General features: G+C 36.0%; 5 protein-coding genes across 7 annotated transcripts; 3 read left to right on the forward strand and 2 right to left on the reverse strand.

Annotated features, from left to right (window-relative positions):
* The first annotated feature begins 22 nt into the window (after nucleotides 1-22).
* On the forward strand, nucleotides 23-4,171 carry LOC132203894 (uncharacterized). Of its 2 annotated transcripts, XM_059632055.1 has the most exons (15): nucleotides 23-183; nucleotides 462-767; nucleotides 1,131-1,329; nucleotides 1,454-1,593; nucleotides 1,648-1,774; nucleotides 1,830-1,988; nucleotides 2,053-2,153; nucleotides 2,208-2,328; nucleotides 2,380-2,480; nucleotides 2,535-2,736; nucleotides 2,798-2,916; nucleotides 2,981-3,132; nucleotides 3,186-3,302; nucleotides 3,363-3,512; nucleotides 3,583-4,171. In XM_059632055.1, the coding sequence occupies exons 2-15, from the start codon at nucleotides 471-473 to the stop codon at nucleotides 3,686-3,688; spliced, it is 2,091 nt and encodes a 696-aa protein (XP_059488038.1). In that variant the 5' UTR covers nucleotides 23-183; nucleotides 462-470; the 3' UTR covers nucleotides 3,689-4,171. The 2 variants fall into 2 exon arrangements, with proteins under 2 accessions (XP_059488038.1, XP_059488039.1); XM_059632056.1 differs by lacking the exon at nucleotides 23-183 and having other exon boundaries at nucleotides 656-767; nucleotides 1,012-1,329.
* A 382-nt stretch (nucleotides 4,172-4,553) lies between these two features.
* On the reverse strand, nucleotides 4,554-7,031 carry LOC132203899 (phytanoyl-CoA dioxygenase domain-containing protein 1 homolog). The gene is made up of 6 exons (XM_059632063.1): nucleotides 6,844-7,031; nucleotides 5,607-5,753; nucleotides 5,436-5,549; nucleotides 5,225-5,375; nucleotides 4,923-5,168; nucleotides 4,554-4,848 (listed from the first exon to the last, which is right to left on the reverse strand). The coding sequence occupies exons 1-6, from the start codon at nucleotides 6,868-6,870 to the stop codon at nucleotides 4,673-4,675; spliced, it is 861 nt and encodes a 286-aa protein (XP_059488046.1). The 5' UTR covers nucleotides 6,871-7,031; the 3' UTR covers nucleotides 4,554-4,672.
* An 822-nt stretch (nucleotides 7,032-7,853) lies between these two features.
* LOC132203865 (anaphase-promoting complex subunit 2) lies at nucleotides 7,854-11,139 on the forward strand. 2 transcript variants are annotated; one of them, XM_059632013.1, is made up of 11 exons: nucleotides 7,854-8,077; nucleotides 8,133-8,279; nucleotides 8,352-8,854; nucleotides 8,905-9,040; nucleotides 9,091-9,253; nucleotides 9,316-9,557; nucleotides 9,611-9,776; nucleotides 9,834-10,008; nucleotides 10,076-10,187; nucleotides 10,246-10,374; nucleotides 10,428-11,139. In XM_059632013.1, the coding sequence occupies exons 2-11, from the start codon at nucleotides 8,205-8,207 to the stop codon at nucleotides 11,010-11,012; spliced, it is 2,286 nt and encodes a 761-aa protein (XP_059487996.1). In that variant the 5' UTR covers nucleotides 7,854-8,077; nucleotides 8,133-8,204; the 3' UTR covers nucleotides 11,013-11,139. The 2 variants fall into 2 exon arrangements, with proteins under 2 accessions (XP_059487996.1, XP_059487997.1); XM_059632014.1 differs by having other exon boundaries at nucleotides 7,854-8,073.
* An 892-nt stretch (nucleotides 11,140-12,031) lies between these two features.
* On the reverse strand, nucleotides 12,032-16,697 carry LOC132203876 (suppressor APC domain-containing protein 2). The gene is made up of 9 exons (XM_059632026.1): nucleotides 16,112-16,697; nucleotides 15,541-16,047; nucleotides 14,154-14,643; nucleotides 14,031-14,101; nucleotides 13,866-13,963; nucleotides 13,658-13,807; nucleotides 13,407-13,589; nucleotides 13,263-13,354; nucleotides 12,032-12,441 (listed from the first exon to the last, which is right to left on the reverse strand). Exons 2-9 carry the CDS (start codon nucleotides 15,644-15,646, stop codon nucleotides 12,351-12,353), a joined length of 1,281 nt encoding a protein of 426 aa, XP_059488009.1. The 5' UTR covers nucleotides 15,647-16,047; nucleotides 16,112-16,697; the 3' UTR covers nucleotides 12,032-12,350.
* A 1,436-nt stretch (nucleotides 16,698-18,133) lies between these two features.
* LOC132203875 (microfibrillar-associated protein 1) lies at nucleotides 18,134-20,718 on the forward strand. Its single transcript, XM_059632025.1, has 7 exons — nucleotides 18,134-18,333; nucleotides 18,486-18,615; nucleotides 18,763-18,906; nucleotides 18,976-19,259; nucleotides 19,321-19,481; nucleotides 19,539-19,871; nucleotides 19,925-20,718. The coding sequence occupies exons 1-7, from the start codon at nucleotides 18,258-18,260 to the stop codon at nucleotides 20,162-20,164; spliced, it is 1,368 nt and encodes a 455-aa protein (XP_059488008.1). The 5' UTR covers nucleotides 18,134-18,257; the 3' UTR covers nucleotides 20,165-20,718.
* Nucleotides 20,719-25,431: the final 4,713 nt, after the last annotated feature.

Consider the following 25,431-nt stretch of genomic DNA (forward strand, 5'->3'; position numbering starts at 1 on the left):
GACATCTGACCAACAAGACGTCTGACGTCACTATGACGACGAAATTAGAACAAAAATAAGAAAACGAAACAACAACATGAGGTTACAACATGTATTGTCATGTTTTGACAATATTTGCAAACCTGTCGCTAAGTGCTTGCTGTGAATATTGAAAATTTGCTTATTTCCTCGCATTAATTGACAGTAGGTTTAGCCCATAATCTCATCCTTAATTGTTGTTGTTTCTAATTTTACTCGTAAACGTTTTGATATGTACGGCACGAAAACAATTTACTAGCAAAGAAATAGTCTGGAAATTTCTTATTTTTAGTTAGAGAATGAGATCTGTTCGCTGCTGGATGTTTATATTCTTTTTTTTTTTAATTTCTTTACCCATTTAAATTTAAATTATGACCAAAAATTTTAGTTCTCTCATTGGAAATTTATGTATATTATGTATTAAAATTTTTTGAAATTTGCAGCTCTTAATAATGGAGAACCAAAAAGCAAAGAGAGCTAATAAAGGAGGCAAAGATTCCAAGCTACAGCGTGGCCGTAGCTTTAAACATGAGCCAGAAACAAAAGCAGAGATTGTTATCGACGACGACCTGCCACATGGTTGGAAGGCTCATGTGTCAAAATCCAACGCTCCGGGAAAGATTTTCTTTTTCAACACGGCAACAGGTGAGAAATCTTGGACTAAGCCAAACATTTCATCCCAACAGAAATCCTCTCGGCAAGACAGACCTAAAAATATCAAAGGAGAGATACTCAACTCACTATCAAAGGTATCATAATTTCTTAAAAATACAATAAAAACTACATTATTATAATAATTAGCATTTTACACATTATTCCCAAATTATATTTAAAGAAATTGGAATATTTTTCCTGACGGACTGAGGTTATTGTAATTATTGGCAGGGGATTTAAATATTTACTGATATTTACATTCATTAATTCTTGTAATTGTTCTGTCAGGCCACAGAAATTTATTTTGTATTATTTGTAAATACTGATTTACTGATTCAGCCATAAAAATATGCAAACGCTTGCCATCCTACGCAGTACGCAAGTGCCAAGTGCAATTAGATACCTCAGACAAGCATGCTTGCTGCTGTTATTCGCTAATGGAAAATGTGCCTCTGCAGCAGTCTTGTCAGGAGAGGAGGGAGCGACGTGCCAGTTCTTCTGTTAAGATTGAGGATATTAAACCAAAGTTAGCTAAACGTCAGCACTCAACTGGTGACAGTGACATTTTGAAAGTGAGGAAAATGCCGTCTGAGCAAGCGGAGTGTTCAATGGCCTCGGCAGTACCATGCTCAAATATTCCTGTTAAAACAGAGAGAGGTTAGTTTCGGTTAGTTTGATTAGTGTAAAAAAAAACATTGATTATTTTAATTTCATCCTTTATCCACTAAGTATTTAAGCTCGGTATGGATTAAACGATGAATATATTTTAATATTTAAACAGAGTCTGCCTGCATCTCGAATAATGTTGGAATTGTTTCGATCGTTGAGCCCGTTGAAACAGCTTACAACTGTAAACAATTTTGGCTGAGTTCTCATATAAAAGATGTTGAAGTGGAAAGCATGGACTGGGAATCGTCTGATGTATGACAATATTAATAAATTATAAAGTGAATTAAAATTTTTTATTTATTTTAGGATCCTGTTGTAGAAGGGTTCAAATGTGATGACGTTTTGCCCTCTGCCTGGCATATAGCTGTTGACACAAATGTTTTGCTAAACAATCTGGAATACATACACACTCTGAGAGACACTCGCTACCAATGTAGGGTAGAATTTAAACAGTTTTATTAAATATTTTAATCTTCTTTTTTTTCCAGCCTTTGGGGACATTGTAATTACAATTCCATGGGTGGTGCTCCAAGAGCTGGATCACTTCAAATCGGGTTCAAACAAAAATAAACACTTGCAGCGTCCAGCTAGAAATGCCATTTCTTTCATTCACAAGAGTCTGTCAATGAGTCATCCAAAATTCACTGGTAATATAATTTTTTTAATTCTGCTTTGCTCTACTTAAATGCTTCTTGAAAATGAATTTAACAGGCCAATTTTCTCTCGACGAGGAAATGAAAAGTATCAAAATTAAGAATGATGACTCTATCATCAAATATTGCCTCTCACTTCGAGATGAAGGAAAAAAAGTAGTAAGTGTGTATTTTTATTATTATTATTATTTAACAAAATTTGTTGCCTTTTAGATGCTCTTGACTGAAGATATAAACCTTTGCAATAAAGCTGTGATTGCATCCATTGAGTGTCATTCCGTTGTTAGCTTGAAACAATGGATTGACTTGTCACAAAAAGAAGCTGATATAGAAGGTTTATTTTCAAAGTTTATTTTTTAAAATCACTCACTACAGCAAATTACAGTGAAGCAAGAGGTCAAAAGTACTGTTGTGGAATGCACTGATGCTCCACTTGCAAGCATAATCAAAAGTGCCAAAAGAACAATGGTAGACTTCCTTGGAAAGGTTAATTTTTTACATTCGATTTTAAATTATTTACTTTTAATTGCCTTGAAACAGATATTGGAATCAGAGATGAAAGCCCAGTTCAAGGAAACGTGGTTAAGGATTGTCTTGCTTCGACCTCCCTGGTCCTTTGAAGACATCTTAAAATGCTGTGAAAAACACTGGATGGCTGTTCTATCTTTTGTGTTCGATGTTTCAGCTCAAAATCTCATCAAGGCTGCCTCGAAGTTGCCTGCATTCAGATACAGTCAAACATGTAATTTTGCTATATCAAGACGCTTCTTTTATAATTTGAGTTCATCACTTTAACATTACAGGGGAGGCAATAAGGAAAAATGAGGTCAAAGATGCATTAAACCTTTGCTTTGACCTAAGCAAGACTGTGAAATCTGCAGAGTACAAAAAATTTGGTAATCAAGCCGCTGATGAGATAAAAGTAGGAAATCAATGATCTATTCAATCCCTTTGTTATCTTTTTTATGGTTCAAACCTTTTTTCAGACGCTTTTGGAACAACTTGAATCCGGAAAACTTAAAAAGGAAACCGTTTCTGACAGTCAAGTTGCTATGCAGATGGAAAGTGGCCTTGGTGATCAGCTGAATAAAATACTTTATTGCTATGATGCTTTGTGCAGTAATGTTCGAGCGTATTGGTAATGCAATAATTAAAGCTTTTATATCGTCATTTAAAATATTTTTCGTTCAGCACGGAAGTCGAATCATTTAGAGTAAATCCAAAAGATCCCCAACTAACTCATAGAGTAGAAAGTAAAATCCTTACTTACTACAGACTGATAAACTGTGTTATTCAAACCAATGACAGGTGAATATGAGTTTAATTAATTTTGCTTTAATAGTAGCTTATTTATTTTATTTTATCAAGGCTACTGAAAGCTAACGGAGATTTCCAAACCAATGATCTCAAAGAAATGAGTAGTTTGTTGATGCATAGTTTGACCCTTGGAGACCAAGATAGTAATGGCATAGAACCTGCAAATCCTGAAGTGCTTGGAGAGTTTTATGTAATTAGAAGGTAAATAATAAGAGATAAATTAACTATTAAACAGGCCTGAAAATGATAATATATATCATATATATTTTAGAGAGGATTTACTACAAGCTCAGGTTTTCCTCAAAGACGCGCGTGCATCCCTTTCATGCGCGATGGGCATCTTGAAAGGTCGCGCTTCCCTCAATCTAAAAAATTAATATAGTTCATGATGCCTGCAAGTCAATGAAACTGAAGACTGCCTACCAAGTAAAAACAAAATCTAGTAAGCATAAAATAGTAAAAATTGTTCTTGAATTTCTGCAGTCGGAAAAATGAGGCAATGAATTCAATAATCAAATCAAAAGAAGAAATTTGCATTATAATTAAATATATAGATTTTTAAGCTTTTTTAAGAAGATCGATAGGGTTGTGAAACTTAGACGATCGACTATTTTTTTCTGGGCTTTGGTTTGGCCTGAATTCATCAAATGTGCACGAATCATGAAATTTCAAGACGATTGACACCCACTTAAAATCGTCTAAAACGCCCAAAACCGTCTAAAACGCCCAAAACCGTCTAAAACGCCCAAAACCGTCTAAAAGCGTCTAAAAATCGACTAAAACAGTCTAAAAGTGTCTAAAACTCACCATTTCGTCTCCTGGGGTCTGATTCTGTAAGGCCAAAACGACCCGTCTTTTTGGTCCTACAGAATCAGAGCCCTGGTGCACAAAATATTAAAAAGTGAACAGATTTTTGTTTACCGCGCATTCTCGGGAGTCGGGACTTAAAATTTCATGGTTTCTGGCGACCATCTACAAATCTCGGACAGGCCATTCTGAGCATTTCTAGCTAGTTTTTGTGAACAGTGATTTTTACCCCCTCACCCCTAGATCCACCCTCGGCGACTTCTTTTTACAAGCCAAATTTTCAACCTTGGAAAAACAGTCTAAAACCGTCTAAATTGGATAAAACAGTCTTTTTCTATGAAAAAAGTGTCTAGAAGTCGACTATTTTAGGCAAAAAAAGCATCTAAGTTTCACAACCCTAAAGATCGATTTTGATAATGATAAATTCAGTTTGTTAGCAGCTTCCGAAATATCATGTTTATTTTAAACATTTGCTTAGTGTATTACATACATTAAAATAATGTTTTCATTATATTCATTGATTTAAATATCTTAAAACCAAATGACATTTTTGACTAATTATTGTACAAAAGTGGAAAAGGCAATTCTTCTGAAGGCTGGAGCCAGTTTTCCTCGGAATACACACAGTTTTTTCTCTCAATCACATGAAAAGTGTAAGCGTGCCGTGGGTTAGAGCTCCTGTTAGGGTCACTTTGATGCACCACCAGACCATGAATCAAAACGCAGCTACCTATGGCAGGAATTCGCAAATTAAAAATATTAATTTAGCAAAATCAGTTCAAATTGTGAGAAATTTTATGCTACCTCTTTTGACTGGAACCGATCGAAAATTTGATTGGGGATACGTCAGTGCTGGAGAATCGTAGCCCACAAGTTCGTCAGAATTTGGATCATTTTTCCTCACATACCTCCTGTGTACACCTCCACAGTGGGAGCCAGGTGCAAATTTAAGACACCCATTCTGCATAGTAGCATCGTCCAAAGCAAACCAAAAACCAACCAATTTCATGGGCTCGGTATAAAGGAATGTTGCGTCTTGGTGGGCACAAACTAAATAATCATAATTAGTTGTTTTCAAAATTACCTGGAACTTGTAAAATTCGTACCTTCACTTCCTACACCAGGATTTTTGTAAATGTACATGCTCTGTGCAATGGCAGGCTCTTCCAGGCCTATGGCACGGCAAACGTCTTTTATTTTGTTGCTGAAGGTAATTTCTTTGAAATCTGGGTGCAACCAGTGGAGAGCATGCCCCACCTAAAATATTATAAAAGTTTAAATAATTCCCGGATCACGCATTTAATTAAATTAGAATACCTTATTCAGAGCTCTCCCTTTCTCAACTGTTAGTTTGCCATTTTCACCAACTGCTCCAGTTTCTAAAAAGTATCTGATTTTGTCTCCACTCTCAAGGAAGTAAAGATCTTTATTCTGTGTGAAAGGAAAAATATTCAAAAAATTTATTTGACATTGAATAATATGAAATACTTGAGGAAGATTGTCAACTGTGCTAAACTGGCCTATTGTGACCGAATCTGGCATATCCGTAGCGAGCGCCTCTCCAGCATGACGTAACTTGAGAATTTCATCCTCTGATAAAAAGTCCTCCAAAACCACAAAGCCGTCAGTTTGGAACTGTAAAAATATACAATATTTAACATTTATAAAATTTTATTGCTGCGTGCGTGCAAGCAATTGATGATAGGTTTGCGATTGATATAAAAGTTATATCAAAGAAATTTCATATAAATTCCTTGGCCCGACCAGGCTCACTAAGAGATTAATTTTTTTATTGGGTTTTGCTTACTTACTTTTACACTAAAAATATTTCATTCAAAATTTATTTAATATATTATACAAGTTTTGAATAAATTTTAGGCTACTTATTTATTTTTGAATTCATTTTGAAAAAAGTTATTGTAATATGTATTTTGGATTTAGAAGTGAGCTCTTCATTTACTTGAATATCATTAAAATTGCCAAGCAAGCTGAGCTGTTAAACGCCTGCAGCCCATTATTTGTAAAGGGGCTTTGCTTTTGACCTTGACCCTTGCCACAATCAAGCGCCTTTATCTCCGATCTTGGACTAATAAAACGGATTTATTTGACTTGGTGGCGCTAGAATTTCATGCGGTAAAATATCATTAAAATTGAGGCTCTTCATTTATTTTTAATTAAATTTTATTTAATTTCGTAGTAGAAAAAAAATGTGGTGAGTCTTAACGTTTTTAAATTTACTTTTTGAATCATTGTACGGGAATACACCAACAGGGAGAGATACAAAGACGGACATCGGACAAGCTAAGCTCTAAGTTGCCCAAGTCGAGAAGAGTCATTTTTCTTTTTCTTCCTACGCTCTTCGTCACACTTGGGATAAATTTCATTTGCGCCCAGCAGCAGAGAGCGCGCGTTAAAACACTGCGCCACCTCTTATTTTTAGAAAATGATTCCGTGCTGGACCTTGAATGGAATGGATTGTGGAATTTTTAACTCTGGCCATCAAGTCGGCCGATGAGATTTTTATTCTCCTAACAGAGAAATGATTTATAAAATAAACAAAAGTGCATAATTTTGAAAATAAGTTATTTGAATAATTCCTCCCAGACTGGACCTTTTTGCCAAAGTTAAATTGTAAAATACTGTAACGCGATAAAAGTTTTCAATTAATTAATATAATAAATATATCTATGGTACAGGGAAATATTGACCAAAAATTTTAATTTACCTCCTCTAAAATGCTTGAACCTTTCATTTTTCGTTATTAGCACTTTTACAACCAGTTTCTTGCGTCTTTAACTGGATGTAACAAAAAGTGGATCCAAGAGTATGTTTTTTTTCTTCTAAATTGTGTAAGGAATAATCGAGACGCTGCGCTACGGCAAATAAGATGCTGAGACACTGAAGCTGCGAGCGAGATCCGTTGAGGCTTCGACTTGGCTCTCCCTACCTTCCCACAAACACACGGTCACCGAAGATCTTGAGTCTGCGCGTCCACTCGCACTACCGTGTGGTGATCACGTACGTTGGTGCTCAAAACTTGGCAACATGATTTTCATGTGGTAAAAAAATAATAAAATATAATGGAACGCGCGAGACATATAATAATATGCGATTTATATCATGCAAACTGACCGGCGCAAATTTTATTTTAATTTTGACGGATATTCCTTTTGATAAATCCATACATTGATAATAATTCAGCATCACAATTAAACATAATAAGTTTTTACATAAATTTTAGCTAAATTTTTTTTATTCGCATGTTGCATGCAAAAATTGAAAAAATTATCGATAGCGTGTTAGCTGTAAGATTGTAAATATTTTTAAAATTTTTGATCTGATTAATATTTGTTTTCTCTGCTAGTAATAAATTAATATTTTTAATTTTTGATTCTTTAGATCTGTTACTGTGAGAATGTGATTAGATTATTGTTAAGTTGTAAAGTAATAAGATTTTACTACAAGTGGTCAGAGGGTCAAGAGTTGTTTATTTATACGAATTTTATTGTTTAATTTAAATTCTATTTTTTTCTCTTCTACGTCGCTTTTATGTTCTTATTTTATAATACAATTTTCACAATTCTATTTACTTTTTCCGCTTCCTTTTTCCCGGGATTGGATTTTGGATTGGCCAATTAGAATGTAGAAGTTTAATTCTCCCCTCGCTCGCCCTCCTTGCGCTCGCCGTTCACCCTCCCAACTCCCACCCCCACCACCACAGTCTGCCTTTCCCTTTCCTTTTGCCTTTGCATTTTGTAAACAAAGACGAACATGCGTTCTGTGTTGACGAGAAAAACTTTGAAATAATGCTCTAAATATAGTAGAAAATTTGTTTAGAGTGAATTTGTGGACTCTTCAATATCGTAAAGTCCTTCAATATTTGCAATAACTCAAAATACTTCAGTGTATGTACATAGTCAAAAAATAGCTTGCTGAATTTAAAATTTTTATCTCAGTGAGTAAGTAAAATTGGTTCTCCTTTTTTCATTTAAGTGACTAAAACTGTTTGAAAAGGTTGACCCACGATTTGAAGCAAAGAAGAAATAAGAATTTGCTAAATACAATAATACCTCTAATTCTGCTGCGATGGAATTGGAGAGTCTAGACTTGACATTAGCTTGGCAGAAATTATGTCGGCTTTTTCCATTGTTGGAGGGAGAGGTATAATTTGTATAATAATACACGTATTTGAAGAACACTGCTAATTCATTATTTTCTATTTTCATTTTATAGAATCCCCAAATGACTATTAGTCAGGCCGAAGCAAAAGAAATAATAGATTTCCTTCTAGCATCCAATCTTCAAGGGCTCTGCTCGAAACTCGTGTGGGCCAAATACCAGTCAATTTTATTACACGAAGTCGCTCCATCCTTTTGGATCAATTTTGAGAAGTCGTACAAAGAGGAAAAAGAAGCATTCGACGCTTTCTACTCTGCAATATCTGAGCTGCACTACAAACTGAAATTATTCGATGATACCTTTTGGGCGCTCAATTTCTTGGAATCTGGTTCACACGAGAAGTGCAGATCAACAATCCAAGGTGTATTGCTGGCAAGGGCACCTTACAACCACCAGGAGCTTGTAAAATCGTTCCTTGACCTATCGTTCAAAGTCTTTTGCCACTCTGATAACGGCCACGATGATTCTGCGGAAAGTCTTTTCTGCCAAGGTTGCAACCAAGAAATAGACCAATGCATGTGCAAGGAGATTATACTGAAATTCACCGAAGTTAATGAGTAAGTAGTTTTTTTTAAGGTAGCCATTATTGTATTATTATTCTGTTCAGACGCTTAGTTCAATTTGGGATAATGGAAAGACTGGCTGGTGAGCAGCTAAGAGAAATTCTGCAGTCGAGAATCAAAAGTCACGTCCAAGAAACATGCAAAGGCAGTTTTTCCTCTCATTTGACTGATTTGGAAAATGTGAGTAATGAAAGTCTAAAAATTAAAGTAAAATCTAACAAATCCCATAGTGGTTGGATACTGTGGTCATGGGCTGGCTAAAGCAGGTGTATGGAGAGCAGCTGAATTCTGTTCCCTCGTCAGAATTGGAGCTCTCACAAAATAAGCTGCAACATTTTCTTTACGAAACATACACCAAAACGCGAGTTGAAGAGTTTTTCAACATAATAATAGGTATTTCTCATTTTCAGCTCCACCGATATTGGTATTAATATGTTGTGAATCAATATCCATAGAATTTCCCGAATCCCAGCCAGCTCTTGAAGATTTGGGAATATGTTTGCAGAAAACCGATTTGCGCTCATACCTCACGAGTAAACTTCAGGGTGCTTTGGAAACCCGGCTGCTTCATCCAGGAGCCAATACTGTTGATATACTCATCACTTATGTGGCTGCAATTAGAGCCCTTAGGCTTTTAGATCCATCCGGAGTTCTTCTAGACACAGTAACCACTCCGATAAGACAGTATCTCCGACAGGTAGAGAGTTCAAATTACTAGCTATTAGAGTGTTTTATTTTTGATGTCTCTAGAGAGAGGATACAGTTCGTTGTGTTGTCACAAGCCTCACTGAGGAGGGTCCGAGCGAGCTGGCCGAAGAGTTGGCAAAAGGAAATGCATTAGACGAGGCTGTAGATTCCGACGATGACATGGAGGACTGGAAGAACTGGAAACCACCCCCAGTAGACGCTGATCCAAGTGATGAATTTTCACTGAAGTTTTATGAATTTTTTATTAATTGCAATGATTATTTAGGTGATTCTGGACAGAGCAAACGAGCATCTGATATTATATCTATGCTTGTCAGCGTATACGGCAGCAAAGATCTCTTCGTCAATGAATACAGGATACTTCTGGCTGATCGTCTTCTATCTCAATTTAACTATAACACAGACAAAGAAATAAGATACTTGGAGCTTCTGAAGCGCAGGTTAATCTAAAAATATTTTCTCTATAGGTTCAGCTCACTTAGAATTCATAAATTCTGTCTCCTTTAGATTTGGTGACTCGCAACTGCATTACTGTGAGGTGATGCTGAAGGACGTTCAAGACTCAAGAAGAATGAATTCTCACTTGCATTCCGATTCAAGCTTTAGGGTATCAAACGAGGTAAGTTAAGAAGAATGTATCATTTGCCCTTGGCTTAAAAAATTTCTTGCAAAAATAGGTTTTTACGTGCACTGCTATCATATTGTCAGCTCAGTTTTGGCCACCCTTTAAAGAGGAAAATTTGGAAGTCCCACCCATTGTTAAGGAGCACTTACATAATTACACGAAGGCATTCGAAACACTAAAGGTAAAATTGCAACATAGAATCCGAAATATTAAAATTAAAACATAAGTCTCCAGGGTAATCGAACGCTATCTTGGAAGCCACATCTGGGATACGTCAACCTTGATATCGAACTAAAGGACAGAAAACTAAACGTGACCGTCTCTCCCATTCATGCAACCATCATTTGGCACTTCCAGGAGAGGAACCAGTGGACGATAGAAGAGCTTAGCCAAGTGATGAAGATATCAGGGTCTCTGCTGAGGCGCAAAATTTCCTTCTGGCAAAGCCAAGGAATTTTGCGTGAGCAAAGTCCAGACGTGTTTGTTCTGATGGAAGAGGGCACTGCAAGAGCCGGGTCCGCAGGACGCACTGTTGATCATGTTGCTTGCGAGGACGAAGAAATGGAAAGTGCTCTTGCGTCAGCCCACGAGCAACGAGAGGGCGAGCTGCAAGTGTTTTGGTCTTATATCGTGGGAATGCTGACCAACCTGGACTCGATGCCCTTGGAAAGGATTCATCAGATGCTAAAAATGTTTGCCTCCCAGGGTCCGACAGCTGTCGAGTGCAGCCAGCAAGAACTAAGGCACTTCTTGGACAGGAAAGTGAGAGAACATCAGTTACTTTTCAGTGGTGGTCTCTACAAACTTCCGAAACCGTAATTATAATAATCATAGTAACATGATAAAAAAATCTTCAAATTCCAATTTGGATATATAATATTTTGAACATACTTATATGAGAATTAAAATATAACAGAGGAGTACAAAATTCATTGAAAGAAAATTTTTAAATATCATAATTATGTCCATCACACAATTCTCTTTTATAATATTAGGTTAACTTGAAGTTTTTCAGTTGTTTAATTTTTAATTAAGTAATGCAACAAATTATTTATTAAGTTTGAACTGCTATAAACTATAATCCCAATCCCTCCATCATAAATACATAGCTGAAAATGAGCTGGAGTGGAGGGCTGAGGGGAATAGGGAATACAAGGCAGCCAAAGCACAATGCAAGACTAGCAAGCGCAAACCTCTTGTGTTGGCGCAAGTCAAGCCTCTGCAGCAGATGGGCGTATGCTGTGTGTCAGCTGCGGCTGTTTTTAGATGCGCTTTTGCATCAGATAATAGTTGAGATATAATTTAATCCCTGCCATAATTTTAATTTAGGTACTGCCAAATGCAGTAAATCAGCTTAACTTCAATTGAACACAGAGCAGGAATTGTACTTAAATTTTAAATCAGTGTTCGGAGGAAATTTGGTGCAAAATATGGACTTGCGATTACGGGACAGAATTTTTCCTCGGAAGCTCTCAAATTTGGTCGCCTTCTGGTTCTTGTTTTTGGTCATCCCCATCATTTACTGGTTTGAGATATTTATTGTCTTGCCAACTATTCACGAACCATGGACCTTTGGATACCTCTTCCACTCTATAATGGGCACCTTTTTGCTCATAAACATCACTAGCAACTTCCTCGCAGCTGTTCTGGTAGACCCTAGCATTAAAGGGCGCATGCTAGAAGTTCCAAATCCTCCTGACAGGTACATAATATTAATTTTTCTTTTAATTTATTGCCATTTAAAGTATTTTAATTCATTTTTATAGTTTCTATAAAAATATACCAACATGACTGTATAATTATGTAATTTTGCTCTAAGAAAATTTTTAAAATATTTTTTTTTAATTTTTAGGTGGCATCTGTGTGCAGTTTGCGAGTCTTTTGTACCACCTCGATCTTGGCACTGTGAGGACTGTGGAATTTGCATCTTGAAGAGAGATCATCACTGCCTTTTCACAGCCTGCTGCATCGGCCATCACAACCATCGATATTTCCTCGTGTTCCTCACACTCCTCTTCATCTCCACCTCGTACGCAACTTATTTTAACGGGGCGTTTGTCTGGCGGTCATGGGAAGCTTTTACATGGTATTCAGCTCTGAAGCTGATTTTCCCAATGGCCGTTTTTCTTTTCGACTCGTCCATCAACCAGTTTTACCTCACTCTGTATGCCATAAACATCGCCGGAATAGTTTTCGCCGGCGCACTCCTCGGCTACCATTTGATGATGATGTACAGGGGACAGGTAACCTATGAGAGTGCAAACAACATAAGGATATACGATTATGGCTGGAAACAAAATTTGAAAGAAATCTTGGGGGAAAGATGGTACTTGACGTGGATATTTCCGACTGTTGAATCCAAATTACCACACGATGGCATTAAATGGCACACCACAGAGCAATGGCTTGCAGAAGCACAAAAACATCGATAAGTTTTTTTTTTGTCAAACTATATACTTGATTTGATTAATATGAAATTTATGCTGAGGGTTAAAATCTATCTTTGACAACAAATATGAAATCATAATTATTGGCACCTAACTAAATTTAAATGAAGGTTGACTGCAAATTAATTGTTCAAAAATAGGATTTCACTTTCTTAGTTGTCAGAACTATGCCTTTACATTTAACCGAAAAAGCTAGAGTCATGCAGCATGAACTACTGCAGTACATTTTGTGAAAAGACTGCATCTCAAACGGTGACACCAAAGACTTAAAGTATATAATGAGGTATATGCATGAATGATAGGAAATTTTTGCAGTTAGTCATAATGATTTATTCAGTGTTAAAAACATGTCATTAATAAAAGCAAAATTTCACATTTAACAAAGCGCTTTAATAATTAATAATAAGCACCAAGATTATGTAGTATGTAAACAAAATGGGAGCATAATATATAAAAACAAATTTTCAGACAATTGTCTTGTTGACTTAAAAATTTAGACAAGATACCATTTTTCTGCATTAGAGATCATTATTCGTGGCAGCACTTTAAATTCCTTTTTTTTTAAAGCAGCGCAAGCTCAAAAAGAGATCAAAATGCCATAATAGTATGAGTACTCCCTTACTCTTGCTGGGCCCTGGCTTGGAAGAGCTCGCGGATCAAGGAAGCCTTTTCCCGCTCCAATGCTGTGATGATTTCGCCTTTCTTGTGAACCTCCTAAAATTTTTTTATGAAAAAAATGGGACGAATTAGTTTGTCTTATCCTTACCTCGGACAAAAGATGGTTTTGTTGTTTGAGACGGCTCGTGTAGTTTTCTGAAGCGTTCCCAACAGCCAAATTCATGTGCAAAGGTACAGACGGATCTGTCAATGCAGCAAGCTGGCGGTTAACCTCTTGAACTCTGGCACGCTGCATTCCAAGCCTTTCCATTTGCGCTTCAGACCATTGCTCCTTTTAATTAAAATTTATTTTAATAATTTAAAAATGGTATTTATGAAAAAAAAACCCAGGCTACTTACAGAGTGGTAAGTGGCATCTCGGCCTAGGAAATGCATTTTGTCATTAAGAGCCGCTAACTGCTGCAGATACCAATCCCTGGCCCGCTCGACTGCTTGCAATCCTTGTAAAAGCACTTCCTTTTCCTGCTCCAGCTGTTTCATCCGACGTAGCTGCAAAATTGAGTCTGGGTTAACATCATCGAATTACTACTATTAAGGTTGGGTTTACCATGTTATAATCGATTCCATTCTGCAGCGTATGTCTTCTCGGATCACGTCGCCTACCTCCAGGTTTCCTATGTGTTTGCAAAGCATTCTCCATTTGACCTTCAAAATAACAAAAATGAGAATATAGTAGCTATAGCTATAAATAAAAATTAAAACATCGCATTACCTGATGGTTTTCCATCACCCAAACTCCGTCCAACATTTCTTCCAAGAGACGAATAACCGTTTACTAGATTCCTATTAAAAGAAAACATTAGCTTAAAGTTATTTCTCTTATAGAAATATCAACTTTTTGTTATTGTCTGCTTGAATAATTCCCATTTGCCAATTTTGAAGAGCTGTCCGTATCTCCAATTTGTCGATTCCTCTCTCTATGGCACCTGCGTTTGCTCCGAGGCTGAGACGGGGTGGTTTGGGTGGTCCCTGAGTGATTGCTTTGGGCAGGGGTTGCTCCTCGTTTGATTCTTTTGCCACTAGCTGCGGCATGCTGACCGTTCGATGTGCATAGTTTTGGCGCTGGACCCAAGGTACTGCTTTCTTGGGAGTTTTCGGCTCATCCAAATCTAAAAGGGGAGCCGATGGAGGCCTAGACGGGCGGCTTGTTTGCTCCTCACCCAATTTTCCTTCAACCTTCTGGTTTTTCAGCAGGCAGATTTTTAAACCGGTGCAAAAGCGCTCAAACGAGAGCAGGCCATTGGGTGGAGTGACTTTGCGGAGACTCTCAATGACGCCCTTTGGCAAGCCTTTGGTCCCATCATCTCGCCAACGGTTTTCAATTTCTGTTTGGACCATGAAAAATAGCTTATTAATTAGTTTGCTCCGACCATAAAAGTAGGTAGCAAAAAGCAAAAGCAGCTTTCGAGGACTTGGCAAAGTCTCGAAATGCCAGTTTGGTCACACTTCGTCAGCTATGGATAATATAAATGGATGTTAATTGCTAAATGCGCAACATTTTTTTTATTCCACTCTATATTGTTATTCTCTTTAGTAAAAATGAAAATACATTGAATTTCCATATTAAAATTGAATATTCAAATCTTTTTAAGAAACTGAAATATTTTAATTTTCCACAGATTGAAATACTTTTGAATTTAACAAGATTTTTTTCTCTACTTTTATGTGCGTTTTTATAATATATAATATTATTATAAAAAGTTTTACATAAAAATTCTTATTAAAAATTAATAATGAACATTCCATGTGTTAAAATTTTTTAAATCAATAAATAAAATAATAAATTCACAATTTTAACCAAAGTAATTATTCATCATACTTTAATTTTTTTCACTTATTATTTTAAATTTAAATAATTTCTAAATTTGACAAATTAAAAATTCACAAATACGTAATTGAAATATCATAAAGAGGTTAAGGTGTAATAATTTTTAGTTACAAGACTGACATGCGTGCTACTTAAATGTACTTAAATGTGCTTAAATGGATACGAATAGATTTTAATTAATATCCCAAACTAGACAGATTTAATAAAATTCAATATGTACTGCATTATTTAATATTGATCCCGATATATAAGCAAATAATTTTTTAAGAACTGTAAAAAAATGGAAATAAATTAAGGGGACGTGTGAGTACCACGGATTAGCAGAGTCAACAAAAACAGGCCATTAGGCCACCACAAAGAGGAAACGGCCATAAAACAGTCGTAAACTACTCACCCGTAAATCGCACGAATCCCGTTTTTTTGTCGTCCATGATGTCGAAAAGGGTCCTCATGGCGTGGACAAACTGCTTTGGCAGTCCTTCGAGAGGGCCGGCAGACATGGTCAACAGGAAACCGAGCGAGAGCCAAATTACCACAGAATCGCGAGATGAGAAAAACGCTACGGGCAGATCTAGTGTACGACGACACCTGTTGTCGGTTGGTGGTGCACAGGTCAAATATCGTTTTTGTCGCCAGTAGGGTGCAATCCCAAGGAACAAGGTAAACTCCTGACCTCTTCGGCTCACCCTGAGCTTGTGGCTGCAGTCGCACGCTGCTCTTCCTGTCTGCCCTTGGCCGTTAAGAAAAGATGTTAACGTTTTTAGCAGATGACAGCCTCCACAGGTAGGGTCTGGAGCGGCTGTGCATAGTGGTACCACCTGTCGGCACGGCTACCTCCGGCTTCGCTGCCAACCGCATGTTGCAGCGCCTTCAAGCGTCAAGCGTTCAACGTTCCGTGAATCTGAAATTTTAAGATAACAGTTTTATTCATCTTATTATTATTTTTTTCATTTAATATTACTTACGTCTTGCAATTATATTCTCGATTTATTACCTCTGAAGTAAAGGCGCAGAATTTTTAGCCTTAATTCATGAAGTTTTTGTCAAGTTGCTGTAGCCCGCGGGAAAAGAGCCCAATAACCTGACAAGTCGAGCCTCTTCACCTCACGCGAGCTTCTGTTGTTCCTCATTTACAGATTGTCCCACATTCCACTTGCAGGCGTTAAGGTCTCCAGGAAATTCGACTTTCTTTTATATAAAATTTGTCACTTGGAAACTAGTTAATGAGCACAATCGCATTCCAGCCTGAGAGCCTTTTAGTGCATTTCTCGTCTTAAAAAACTAATATATATATATAATACTTGAGAGAGCGCAGAAAAAAAATGATGATAATGAGCCTAATTATCCTTTACAGCGAAATTTTCAAGAGATGGTGTTTTAATTAAAATTGTATGAATATATAAAATATTTATAAAAGTGCGTTAAAAAAATTAAAAAAATTATTTTTGTCAGCTTATTGCTTTTAAAACGTTAAATGATGATTTTTTTTAGGCATCAGGAGTGCATGGAGAAGCTGATAAAAATTAAAGCCTATCTGCTTTTTTTTAAATTACCAATCGGACATATTGTTAGTAAGCATCTTAGTAAACTGTGGAAAAATTATCTTTTACTAATCTGCACACACAAAAATTGAGCAATTGTTTTTTTTTTTTTTTTTTAATATTTTGCACACAGGTCTTTCTGTAATTATTTTTTTTATTGCTATGCATATTATGACAGGACTTCATCGATCTTCATCTAAGCTTAAAAAAAATGAATGAAATGCCTGCACTCAAAATTAAAGACTCCATGACTCGAGAGACCTTTCTGAATTATACCAATTTTTTAAATCTGGGTAAGGGCAGTCTTCAATTATGTAGAATATAAAATAATTAGATTTTGTCTGAATTGGTCTGAATCATAAATTTATTAACATGAAAATTTATTTCAGCTCAATTGAACATTTTCATTTTGATCTCTACCCATTTTTAAAATTAATGCACAGTCTTTAGGTGTTTGGCATCAGAGCATTATTAAGCAATTTGATATTAAGCTTTATTTAATTATTTAAAAAAAAAGACCGACATAAGGTATTGTTTGTTGACTATATATGTGTCAGTGTTGATTTAAAAAATATCAAATTTATTTATTATAATTTTATCTGATTTAGTCTGCACCTATATTATAATAGCCTCATCAGATCAAATAATTATGATACCTTTTTTAGCTTTTAAGCTAGGAGAGCTTTATAAATCTAAATTGAATTGTAGGCATCGTTGAAATCCCTTCGTCGAGCGTAGTATCCAAGGCAGGCAAAAAAGGCAATTATGGCAATCCCGAAGATCAACACCAAAGAGAAAGAATCGGCAAAGGTCATCGCGTGAGCGCCAGGACAAATTGTGAGGATTGACAAGACCAATACAAGTGTGGATTCCATCCTTGGAGACAGACCTGAAAAATGGTCCATTTTAAATACACAAAAAGCTGAAAAAGCCTTAAAATTTAATTCAATCAAATGAAGAAAAGCAAACTTTAAGTACAAACAAGCCGAATTTATGAAAATTAAGATTTTTGATTGAGAATGTGAATTTTACATGATAATACATTTTGTATAAAATTTTAATTGAGAATGAAAATTGGTTAAAAGATCGAGCAATCAAAATTGCAGTTCGGTTGAGAGCCAAAACTTTATGATGGATTTACCAGATCACTTTACAATGGACGGTATCTCTGTTGTAAAACTATGGTGAAGAAAAATCAACTTCAAGGCACAGACGAGCAATTTTTGAACATCGTTTTCTCTCAGCTCAAATTTTTTGTTTTCCATCCTCTTTTGCTTACTTTGCCATTTCGATATGACATTCCCCATGTCACGTGCGCTTTGTTTTTCGCTACCCACTGTTCAGATTGGCTGATTCAAAACATGCGGGGTTGAATCATCCAATCGGAATGAAAGAATGGCCGTCTGTACGACAGTTTCTGATTTCGCCGGTAGAGGGAATGTCAAATCAGCAGGGAACAATCTCGCGTTCGGACAAAAACACAAACATCAACAGAGAACGATTTCTGGCACTGGCAACCTCAGAAAACTTGATTTTTATAAATTTTTAGGCAATTTCTAAGACAGGAAATATGTCTGAAAAGAACAATCCGGCCCTCGGGGGCATCCAGAGCACGGCAGGAGCTATTCCTGTCCGAAATAAGAAAGGTAAAACCGAAGGAACTTTTAAAATTAATTGATCATGCTTAGTTTTTCTTGTTTTAAAAATTTAATCAAATACCTCTTGTCGCTTTAACATTGTTTAAGTGGCAATTACGTATAATTAAATTCTACATAAATATGTTCTTATATATTTCTAGGCGAAATAACCATGCAAAAAGTCAAGGTGCACCGCTACATTTCTGGAAAGAGGCCTGATTATGCTCCGGACACAAGTTCAGAAGAAGAGTCTGACCGCGAGGATTTCATCCAGTCTCAGAAAACCAAAAGGTATTATTATTTCTTTACTAGTAAAGCAAACTAATTAGATTTAATACAGACTAAATTTTAACTTTTGAAACAAGCTATGTATGTATAGTTTATAGAACTTTGTTGACGAAATTGTCCTTAAATTAAAACGCAATGTTTCACTTCCAGATTTAAAGAGGAGGAAACTGAAAAGATGAGCATTGATGTTGTTCAGGACAGACGTTTAGAACGATTAAGAAGAAAAGAAATGGAGAAATCTGAAGAAGAGGAGGACGACGAAGATGATATTGCAGCTCGCAGACAGAGACGAAGGTATATCACAACGCATGATATTTTAAAGCTCTCAAAATTAAAAAAAAAAAAATGTACTGGATATTTTAGGGCAGTAGTTGAGCCTGAAATCTTGGAGGGTTCTTCCTCAGAAGATGAGAAGGAAAGGAGTCATTCCATGGGCAAAGTTATGATACCTGGTGATGTGATGGAAAGTGATGATGATGACGAAGTAACTGAAGAAGACTTGGAACGCAGACGTGCATTAATCAGGCAGAAGCTTTTGCAACAACGACGCACTCAAGAAGAAGAGGTTGATGTTCTCATGGAGGATGACGAAATTAAACGGGAAGAAGAAACTTCAGACGATACTTCTGAGTACGAGGAATACACTGGTATGCTGCTTTTTGATAATTATAAAATTATTCCTAACATGCGCTCACTATTTTGTTTAAGACTCTGAGGAAGAAGATTTGGGACCAAGGTTAAAACCAGTTTTTGTACGCAAAAGGGAGAGGCTCACTGTTGCGGAAAAAGAAAAGTTGGCCGAAAAGGAAAGATTAGCTGAAATTGAAGCAAAGCGAGCTGCCGACGAACGGAAACGACAGTCGATCAAGGTACTGCTCCGTGAAACTAAGGAAATGAATGTTTGTTCTAAATATTTCAATGTGTAGATGGTTGAGGAAGAAATTCGAAAAGAAGCAGCAAAGAAGAAACCTACTGGTGGCACTGAGGGTGCAAAGATTGATGATGTCTGCACTGACGATGAAAACGATGAGCTTGAATACGAAGCTTGGAAAATTCGAGAGCTGAAAAGGATAAAGAGGGACAAGGAAGAGAAGGAGCAACTAGAAAAGGAGCGCATGGAGATCGAACGATTGCGAAATATGACAGAGGAGCAACGGAGACAGGAGCTTCGCAACAGACCAAAAGTCATCACAAACAAAGCAGCCAAGGGCAAATACAAATTTTTGCAAAAGTACTACCATCGTGGTGCTTTCTATTTGGTAGGTTTTGTCAAAGGTTTACCTTGATCAGTTCTAACTTTGTCAATTTTTAGGACGAGGATGATGAGGTTTACAAACGAGACTTCTCTGGAGCAACTTTGGAGGACCACTTTGACAAGTCTGTCCTGCCCAAAGTCATGCAGGTCAAAAACTTTGGTCGCTCTGGACGCACCAAGTACACTCACCTTGTGGATCAAGACACCACTGCCTTTGACAGTCCGTGGTCCCAGGAGACGACTTCTAAAGTGGGAACTCTCAAATCAACTGCCAGTACCAGTTCAAGTAGGAATTAGACTTTGGTAATGTAAATATTGAATTTTCTACCTTGTAAGCAATGTAATAATATTGTTTCACCAAAAGTGGTGCACTAAACATGAAAAAAGAAAGTGAATGTATTTAATTTTTTATCCAAGCCATATTAAAAAAAACGACTGCCGCATATTTAAAAAAAAAAAGATTTTATAACATTATCAGGATTTTACACTCTAAGCTTATTATTAATAATATTTCAAGTTTCAACCATAATATAATATTTTACATTACTTCTGATCATAATTATATTCCGTGAAAAAATCTTATAAACTTCACTAATGCAATTTATTAACTTATTTTACCTTTCAAAACATTTGAAGAGGAACCAAACAAAATATTTTTTAGTCGTTTGTGGTTAATTTAACACAGCCTCAATCACAATTACATTAAATAAGTTATCAAGGTGCAAACAATTGAATCTGTTGTCTGCTGATCAAAACAGAATAATGTTGGCATAATTTATTTTTAATCAAATTAGGATCAAAGTAAATGAAATAAAAAGTGAAATAATGAATTATTTCTTTAAGAGCCCTTAAAGCTTTTTTTGTTTTTTTCCAAAATAAATAAATAAATTCTATTAAAGTGTGAGTCTCGTAAAGGAACTGGTTTTTCAGACCCTCCGCATAGATTTACCTGTTGAAGATTGCTGACTGAGATAAAAATACATACAGACAAGCGCGGAAAAAAGAAGTTTGTAGAACGTTGCGGGCACTTATTAAATTATTATTCACGCGTGGGCTGCCAACTCAATATAAATTTATACCCGTCACCAGTGGCCGACTTTGATGTTGAAGGTGAGCCATGAGAATATAAAAATTCGCGTAGTCGTTGCAGCAGAATGAGTTGTGAGAAAATTTAACTCGACGGCTGTTTCATTTAATGATTTCTAAATGATATACACCTCCTTATTAATATTCAATTAATCTTTAATTGAGCTGTGCGGAGCTAACTAAGGAGTAATTCTTTTTTAGCAGCAGAAACTTCTCGCAAATCAAAAAGTCGACTCGCAGGAGAGATAAGTATCTCACTTCGACTGGTTATTAAGCAGCAGAAAACATGCAGACTTATTTAACATTCTGAAAACAAAACAGCTACTGTGGAGTTGAAAAGAGCAAAAAATAGAAGCACCGAATACGTCCCGCTGTGGTCGTCTGACAGAAGCAATTACCATCAGCAGCACAGTATTTTCAAGTAAACTGCACGACTGCGAGAGCGGGTGGGACTGGCAATATATAAAATGCTCATTTGGAGAGTTCCTAATTAATTAAATCTTCTTTAAAGCAATAGCTATACATTTATTACAAGAACGTGATAAAGACTAACAACTATGAAAATCGTAATATTAATAATTAACTATGATAAATTTTTTATCATTAATCAAAAATATTAAAATATCCTATTTTCTCTAAAGTAATAAAAAGGCACCAAATAATTGTAGTTAAAAATTTGACTTTTTTAAAAAAAAAAATGAAGATTATTTTAAAATATGCTAAACAGGGCAATAACGAAATAGAAGCGTTGCGGGTGCGAACTTCAAACACGCGCGCGCGGGTGTTAATCAAACATTAGAGCGATGAGAGTGTGTCGGCGTAATCAGCTCACATACATACGCACATGTATAAATGAAGTCCCGCGAGATGTTTGCTTTGCAGATCGAAGCAAATTAACGTGTGTGTAGGTCCCGTGCATGCATGTGAAGCGAGTGAGGCAATTTTGATTACATCCTGCAGCACAGAGACCGACCGTCGCCGCGCGCCGCGTGTACAGAGAGAACGAGCGAGCGAGCGAACCGAACCAGTGCGCGTTCGTTCATCCTCCTGAGATTTCAGCCAGATTGGATGGATGAGGACAAAGCTATTTAATTAATACCCCCATGTTAATTAGACACAGCACTGCAGCTAAAAGCGGTGTGGCGGCGGCGCGCCAGTTGGCTCTGCACAGTTAAGTAGGCACCAATCACATTGACTGAACTGCTGAATGATAAGCCACCAAGTGACTCGTTCTCCGCTTCATCTCGCTCGATTTTCTGATTTGCACTCACCTGTGCACCCCTTTTAATGAGCACCGTCAAAATTAAAAAGTTAAAATATATTGAGAGTATGCAAAATTGATGGAGGTTTTTGTTAGCATTTATCGTAAATATTAAATAAAAAAATTGCATTTTTAATGCTAATTAAAACATATTTTTGTCCCATTTCTTAGAGTTCTACCATCATTAAGAAACTTGAATTCTTCAATGATTTAAGGGTTCTTTATTGGCATAGTCAAATCAAGGCCATTTTTGGCAATTATTGAAAAGAATGTTAAATTTCCACCACTTTTTGTTGTAAAACGTTGATTTGACTAATTAAGGAATCCATAACCTACTGTTTTCTATGAATTGTTTTTTTTTCAAACATCGTTGAATAATTAAAATTAGAGAATTTAATAAGGTTGTCATTTTTTTTCTGATTCAACCTCATCGCAAACAAAATCTAAACCCCTTTTTTAAAATAAAAATGGAAAAAAATCTTTCCTTTTTTGGCACACTAAAAAGCTGTATCAAAATTTTAGCTTTAAAATTTTAGTCTTAAAATTTCAGTAATAATTAATACATCCCTTACTATAGATATTCATCACACATGAAATCAACAGCTAATAATAAAGCATATATTGCAATAGAATAAACCGCTGAATGAAAATAAAGAGAAGTTAATTAAGTCAATTATTGTTCAGTCGCCTGTCATAGATGGTCACTGCATATTTGATTATTCCGTTCCAGCAGTCAACAATCGAATAAGTCACAGGCATCAATAATTAACGGATACAATTTCAATTTGCCGCCCAACTAATTACCAGTAAGGAGTGAGTTCCTATTTCTGTGTGTTCCTTTGTGTCCGATGGTCGACTCATGTGGACAAAGCGTTTGGAAGTGCAAACGCTAGTAATTATAATTTTAATAGAAACGCGCTTTGATTAATGTTGCCACAGGAAATTAATTACCTTTTGGCATTACCGATTGTCACGCACACACAAATAAATTGATTCATTATATACACGTTGCATAATCCCCCACATATTGTCGAACGCAAACACAGCTCAAATTTAGCGCAAAATGAGCTCAACCAGGCGTAATTGCAGAAATCAATTAAATTTACGCTTTGCCAATAATTAATACAATTTAATTAATTAACTATCCACAAAGTTGAAATTAAAGAAGGAAAATAATGTTTTTCTTGCTGCTGCGGATGTTATTTATTAATATTTTATTCTTTATCATTATTTTGCTTTTGAAATAATTAATTCAGTGCGTATAATAAATAATCACTTTTGATAATTTACCTGCTCCCAATAAATAAAGAGAAGAGCCTCGGGCAGCAGCTTGTTTGCGTGCATTTGGATTACTAAATTAATAAATTCAGCAACGTTCTGGCACTCTCTCGATTTTAATTAAAACGCACTTTTCCATTTGCAGGCAACCAATGATTTGAAAAAAGACTTGCAAAAACAACAAACGTCACTAAATAAATGATTGAAATAAAATAATACAATGGAAGTATCGTGCCTATCAAAACCATTATATTGCGCCACAAACTGGCATTTTGCTTTTATTTTTGTTGTTTTGTTATTTGCATAAATTGCTGGCCCGCCAACGATCGTTTTTGGTGCAAAAGAGAATGTATTTATTCACCTGCCGCGCACCAATAGAGAGCGTCCACTCATCACATCACCGCTGCCGCAGGCCGGAATTTGCCGAATATTTAATTTGATTAAATTTCACCGATGACGTGCTGTAGCAAACATAATTACAATCCCATTTTTCATTATACCTCTTGACTGGTGTTATAATTCAAAGTGCTGTCGTCGTACCACAGGATCAATTGAAAATTAAATATCATTTCAAAAATATGCTACTGCGTTTGACGTTGGAATATTTTAATTAATTGGTTGTGCCTACATCAATCAGCAAATATAACGCAATTTTCTATTTGAATAAATTATTTTCGCAAAATAATGCAGGAAAAATTAATTTCCAAATTGCATTACGACCACGATTATAAAAAAGTTTTGATCCGTAAATAACTTTGAAGAATTTTATTTTGTAACAATGAAGTAATCACATCAAGCATAATCAGCGTCAGGTGCTATAATGGTAAACCTCCGGAGTTTGTGTTTCTGTTTGATGCTAACGTACATGTAAGGCTGTCACTTGCAGACTGCATGCAGCACACACACACTGAATTACTCAATTCCATAATGGTTTCAGTGATGAATTAACGACCTTTGTGCATGTTTGTGTTGGACTGGTCCAGTGTATAATATTCTGCGTGCGGAGCGTGTGTTTGTAGGCGCTGCACTGCAATTGGAATAATAATTATTACCCTCCCATCCACTCTTATCCACAGCTTCTTAATTATTACGTCTTTTAATGTGAAACTCTTGAATTGCTTTAATTGATTATAATAAATTTCATCAACTTTAACTCGTTAAAAATTATAAATATCTCCATTTACAGAATTGTTTTTAAATTTTAGTCGTAATTCTGTTGTGATTAATCATAATGTGAAATTTAACTAAATTCTTATACTAATTTTAAAAAGAATTTTTGTTACAATATAATGCATAATTGAAGGTTTTACAAAAATCTGTGGTGTGTTATGTGGTAGATGCAGATGAAAATGAAAGGGAGTTTTGATTTTTATTGAGCTGATTTTTTTGGAGAAAAAATAAATGGAATTGAAACCCTGTTTCATAAATTTATTATGCAACTTGCGTAACGCAACCTGAATAGCTCTCCTACTATACCGGTTGCCTACGCAGCGAGAGTCTAGGCGTCATTTTAACTTGCGTAAACACCCAAACGTGAGGATACCTAAATCATATACAAAAGCCTTTACTTGCTTATTTAGACTGCAGGTGGATTGCAAGAAAAGAAAAGATTGAATGGTATATACCTATAATCTTTTATTCGAGTGTCACAATTTTCCTTTTGTTCTTGAATTTTGTTGTTGTACTATGAAATTTTACCAATTAGAACAGAAAAAAACACGCACACTAACAACTATCTGGAAATTAAGACATTGCTCCAATCGACAGTTGCAAAATTTCAAAATTAAAGAACGAGGAAAGATTAATCACGGTTATGGAAAAAATAAGATACAAAAAACGTTCTCAGCGTTATCAGGCTGACTTTGAGGACTTCTTGAGAGCAAGGGAGGCATTTATTGAAGCACTCGTATTTCCTCTCTTTTCGCTTCCTTCAATCGAC

Source organism: Neocloeon triangulifer, unplaced genomic scaffold, assembly GCF_031216515.1.
Source record: "Neocloeon triangulifer isolate White Clay Creek 2 clone unplaced genomic scaffold, ASM3121651v1 ptg000020l, whole genome shotgun sequence".
Lineage (NCBI taxonomy): Eukaryota > Metazoa > Arthropoda > Insecta > Ephemeroptera > Baetidae > Neocloeon > Neocloeon triangulifer.

Bases quoted from the DNA above. Each gene is read 5' to 3' on its own strand.
- LOC132203875 (XM_059632025.1), top strand. From the start codon at position 18,258: ATGTCTGAAAAGAACAATCCGGCCCTCGGGGGCATCCAGAGCACGGCA. The intron at 18,334-18,485 runs GTAAAACCGAAG...ATATATTTCTAG, and splicing joins TCCTGTCCGAAATAAGAAAG to GCGAAATAACCATGCAAAAA. The intron at 18,616-18,762 runs GTATTATTATTT...TTTCACTTCCAG, and splicing joins CAGTCTCAGAAAACCAAAAG to ATTTAAAGAGGAGGAAACTG.
- LOC132203865 (XM_059632013.1), top strand. From the start codon at position 8,205: ATGGAATTGGAGAGTCTAGACTTGACATTAGCTTGGCAGAAATTATGT. The intron at 9,041-9,090 runs GTGAGTAATGAA...CAAATCCCATAG, and splicing joins ATTTGACTGATTTGGAAAAT to TGGTTGGATACTGTGGTCAT. The intron at 9,558-9,610 runs GTAGAGAGTTCA...TGATGTCTCTAG, and splicing joins TAAGACAGTATCTCCGACAG to AGAGAGGATACAGTTCGTTG.
- LOC132203899 (XM_059632063.1), bottom strand. From the start codon at position 6,870: ATGAAAGGTTCAAGCATTTTAGAGGAG. The intron at 5,550-5,606 runs GTATTTCATATT...CCTTTCACACAG, and splicing joins CAGTTGACAATCTTCCTCAA to AATAAAGATCTTTACTTCCT. The intron at 5,376-5,435 runs GTATTCTAATTT...ATAATATTTTAG, and splicing joins AAGGGAGAGCTCTGAATAAG to GTGGGGCATGCTCTCCACTG.
- LOC132203876 (XM_059632026.1), bottom strand. From the start codon at position 15,646: ATGTCTGCCGGCCCTCTCGAAGGACTGCCAAAGCAGTTTGTCCACGCC. The intron at 14,644-15,540 runs GTGAGTAGTTTA...TGGTCCAAACAG, and splicing joins GGGATTCGTGCGATTTACGG to AAATTGAAAACCGTTGGCGA. The intron at 13,355-13,406 runs GTAAGGATAAGA...AAAAAATTTTAG, and splicing joins AAAACCATCTTTTGTCCGAG to GAGGTTCACAAGAAAGGCGA.
- LOC132203894 (XM_059632055.1), top strand. From the start codon at position 471: ATGGAGAACCAAAAAGCAAAGAGAGCTAATAAAGGAGGCAAAGATTCC. The intron at 768-1,130 runs GTATCATAATTT...GTGCCTCTGCAG, and splicing joins TACTCAACTCACTATCAAAG to CAGTCTTGTCAGGAGAGGAG. The intron at 2,737-2,797 runs GTAATTTTGCTA...TTAACATTACAG, and splicing joins ATTCAGATACAGTCAAACAT to GGGAGGCAATAAGGAAAAAT.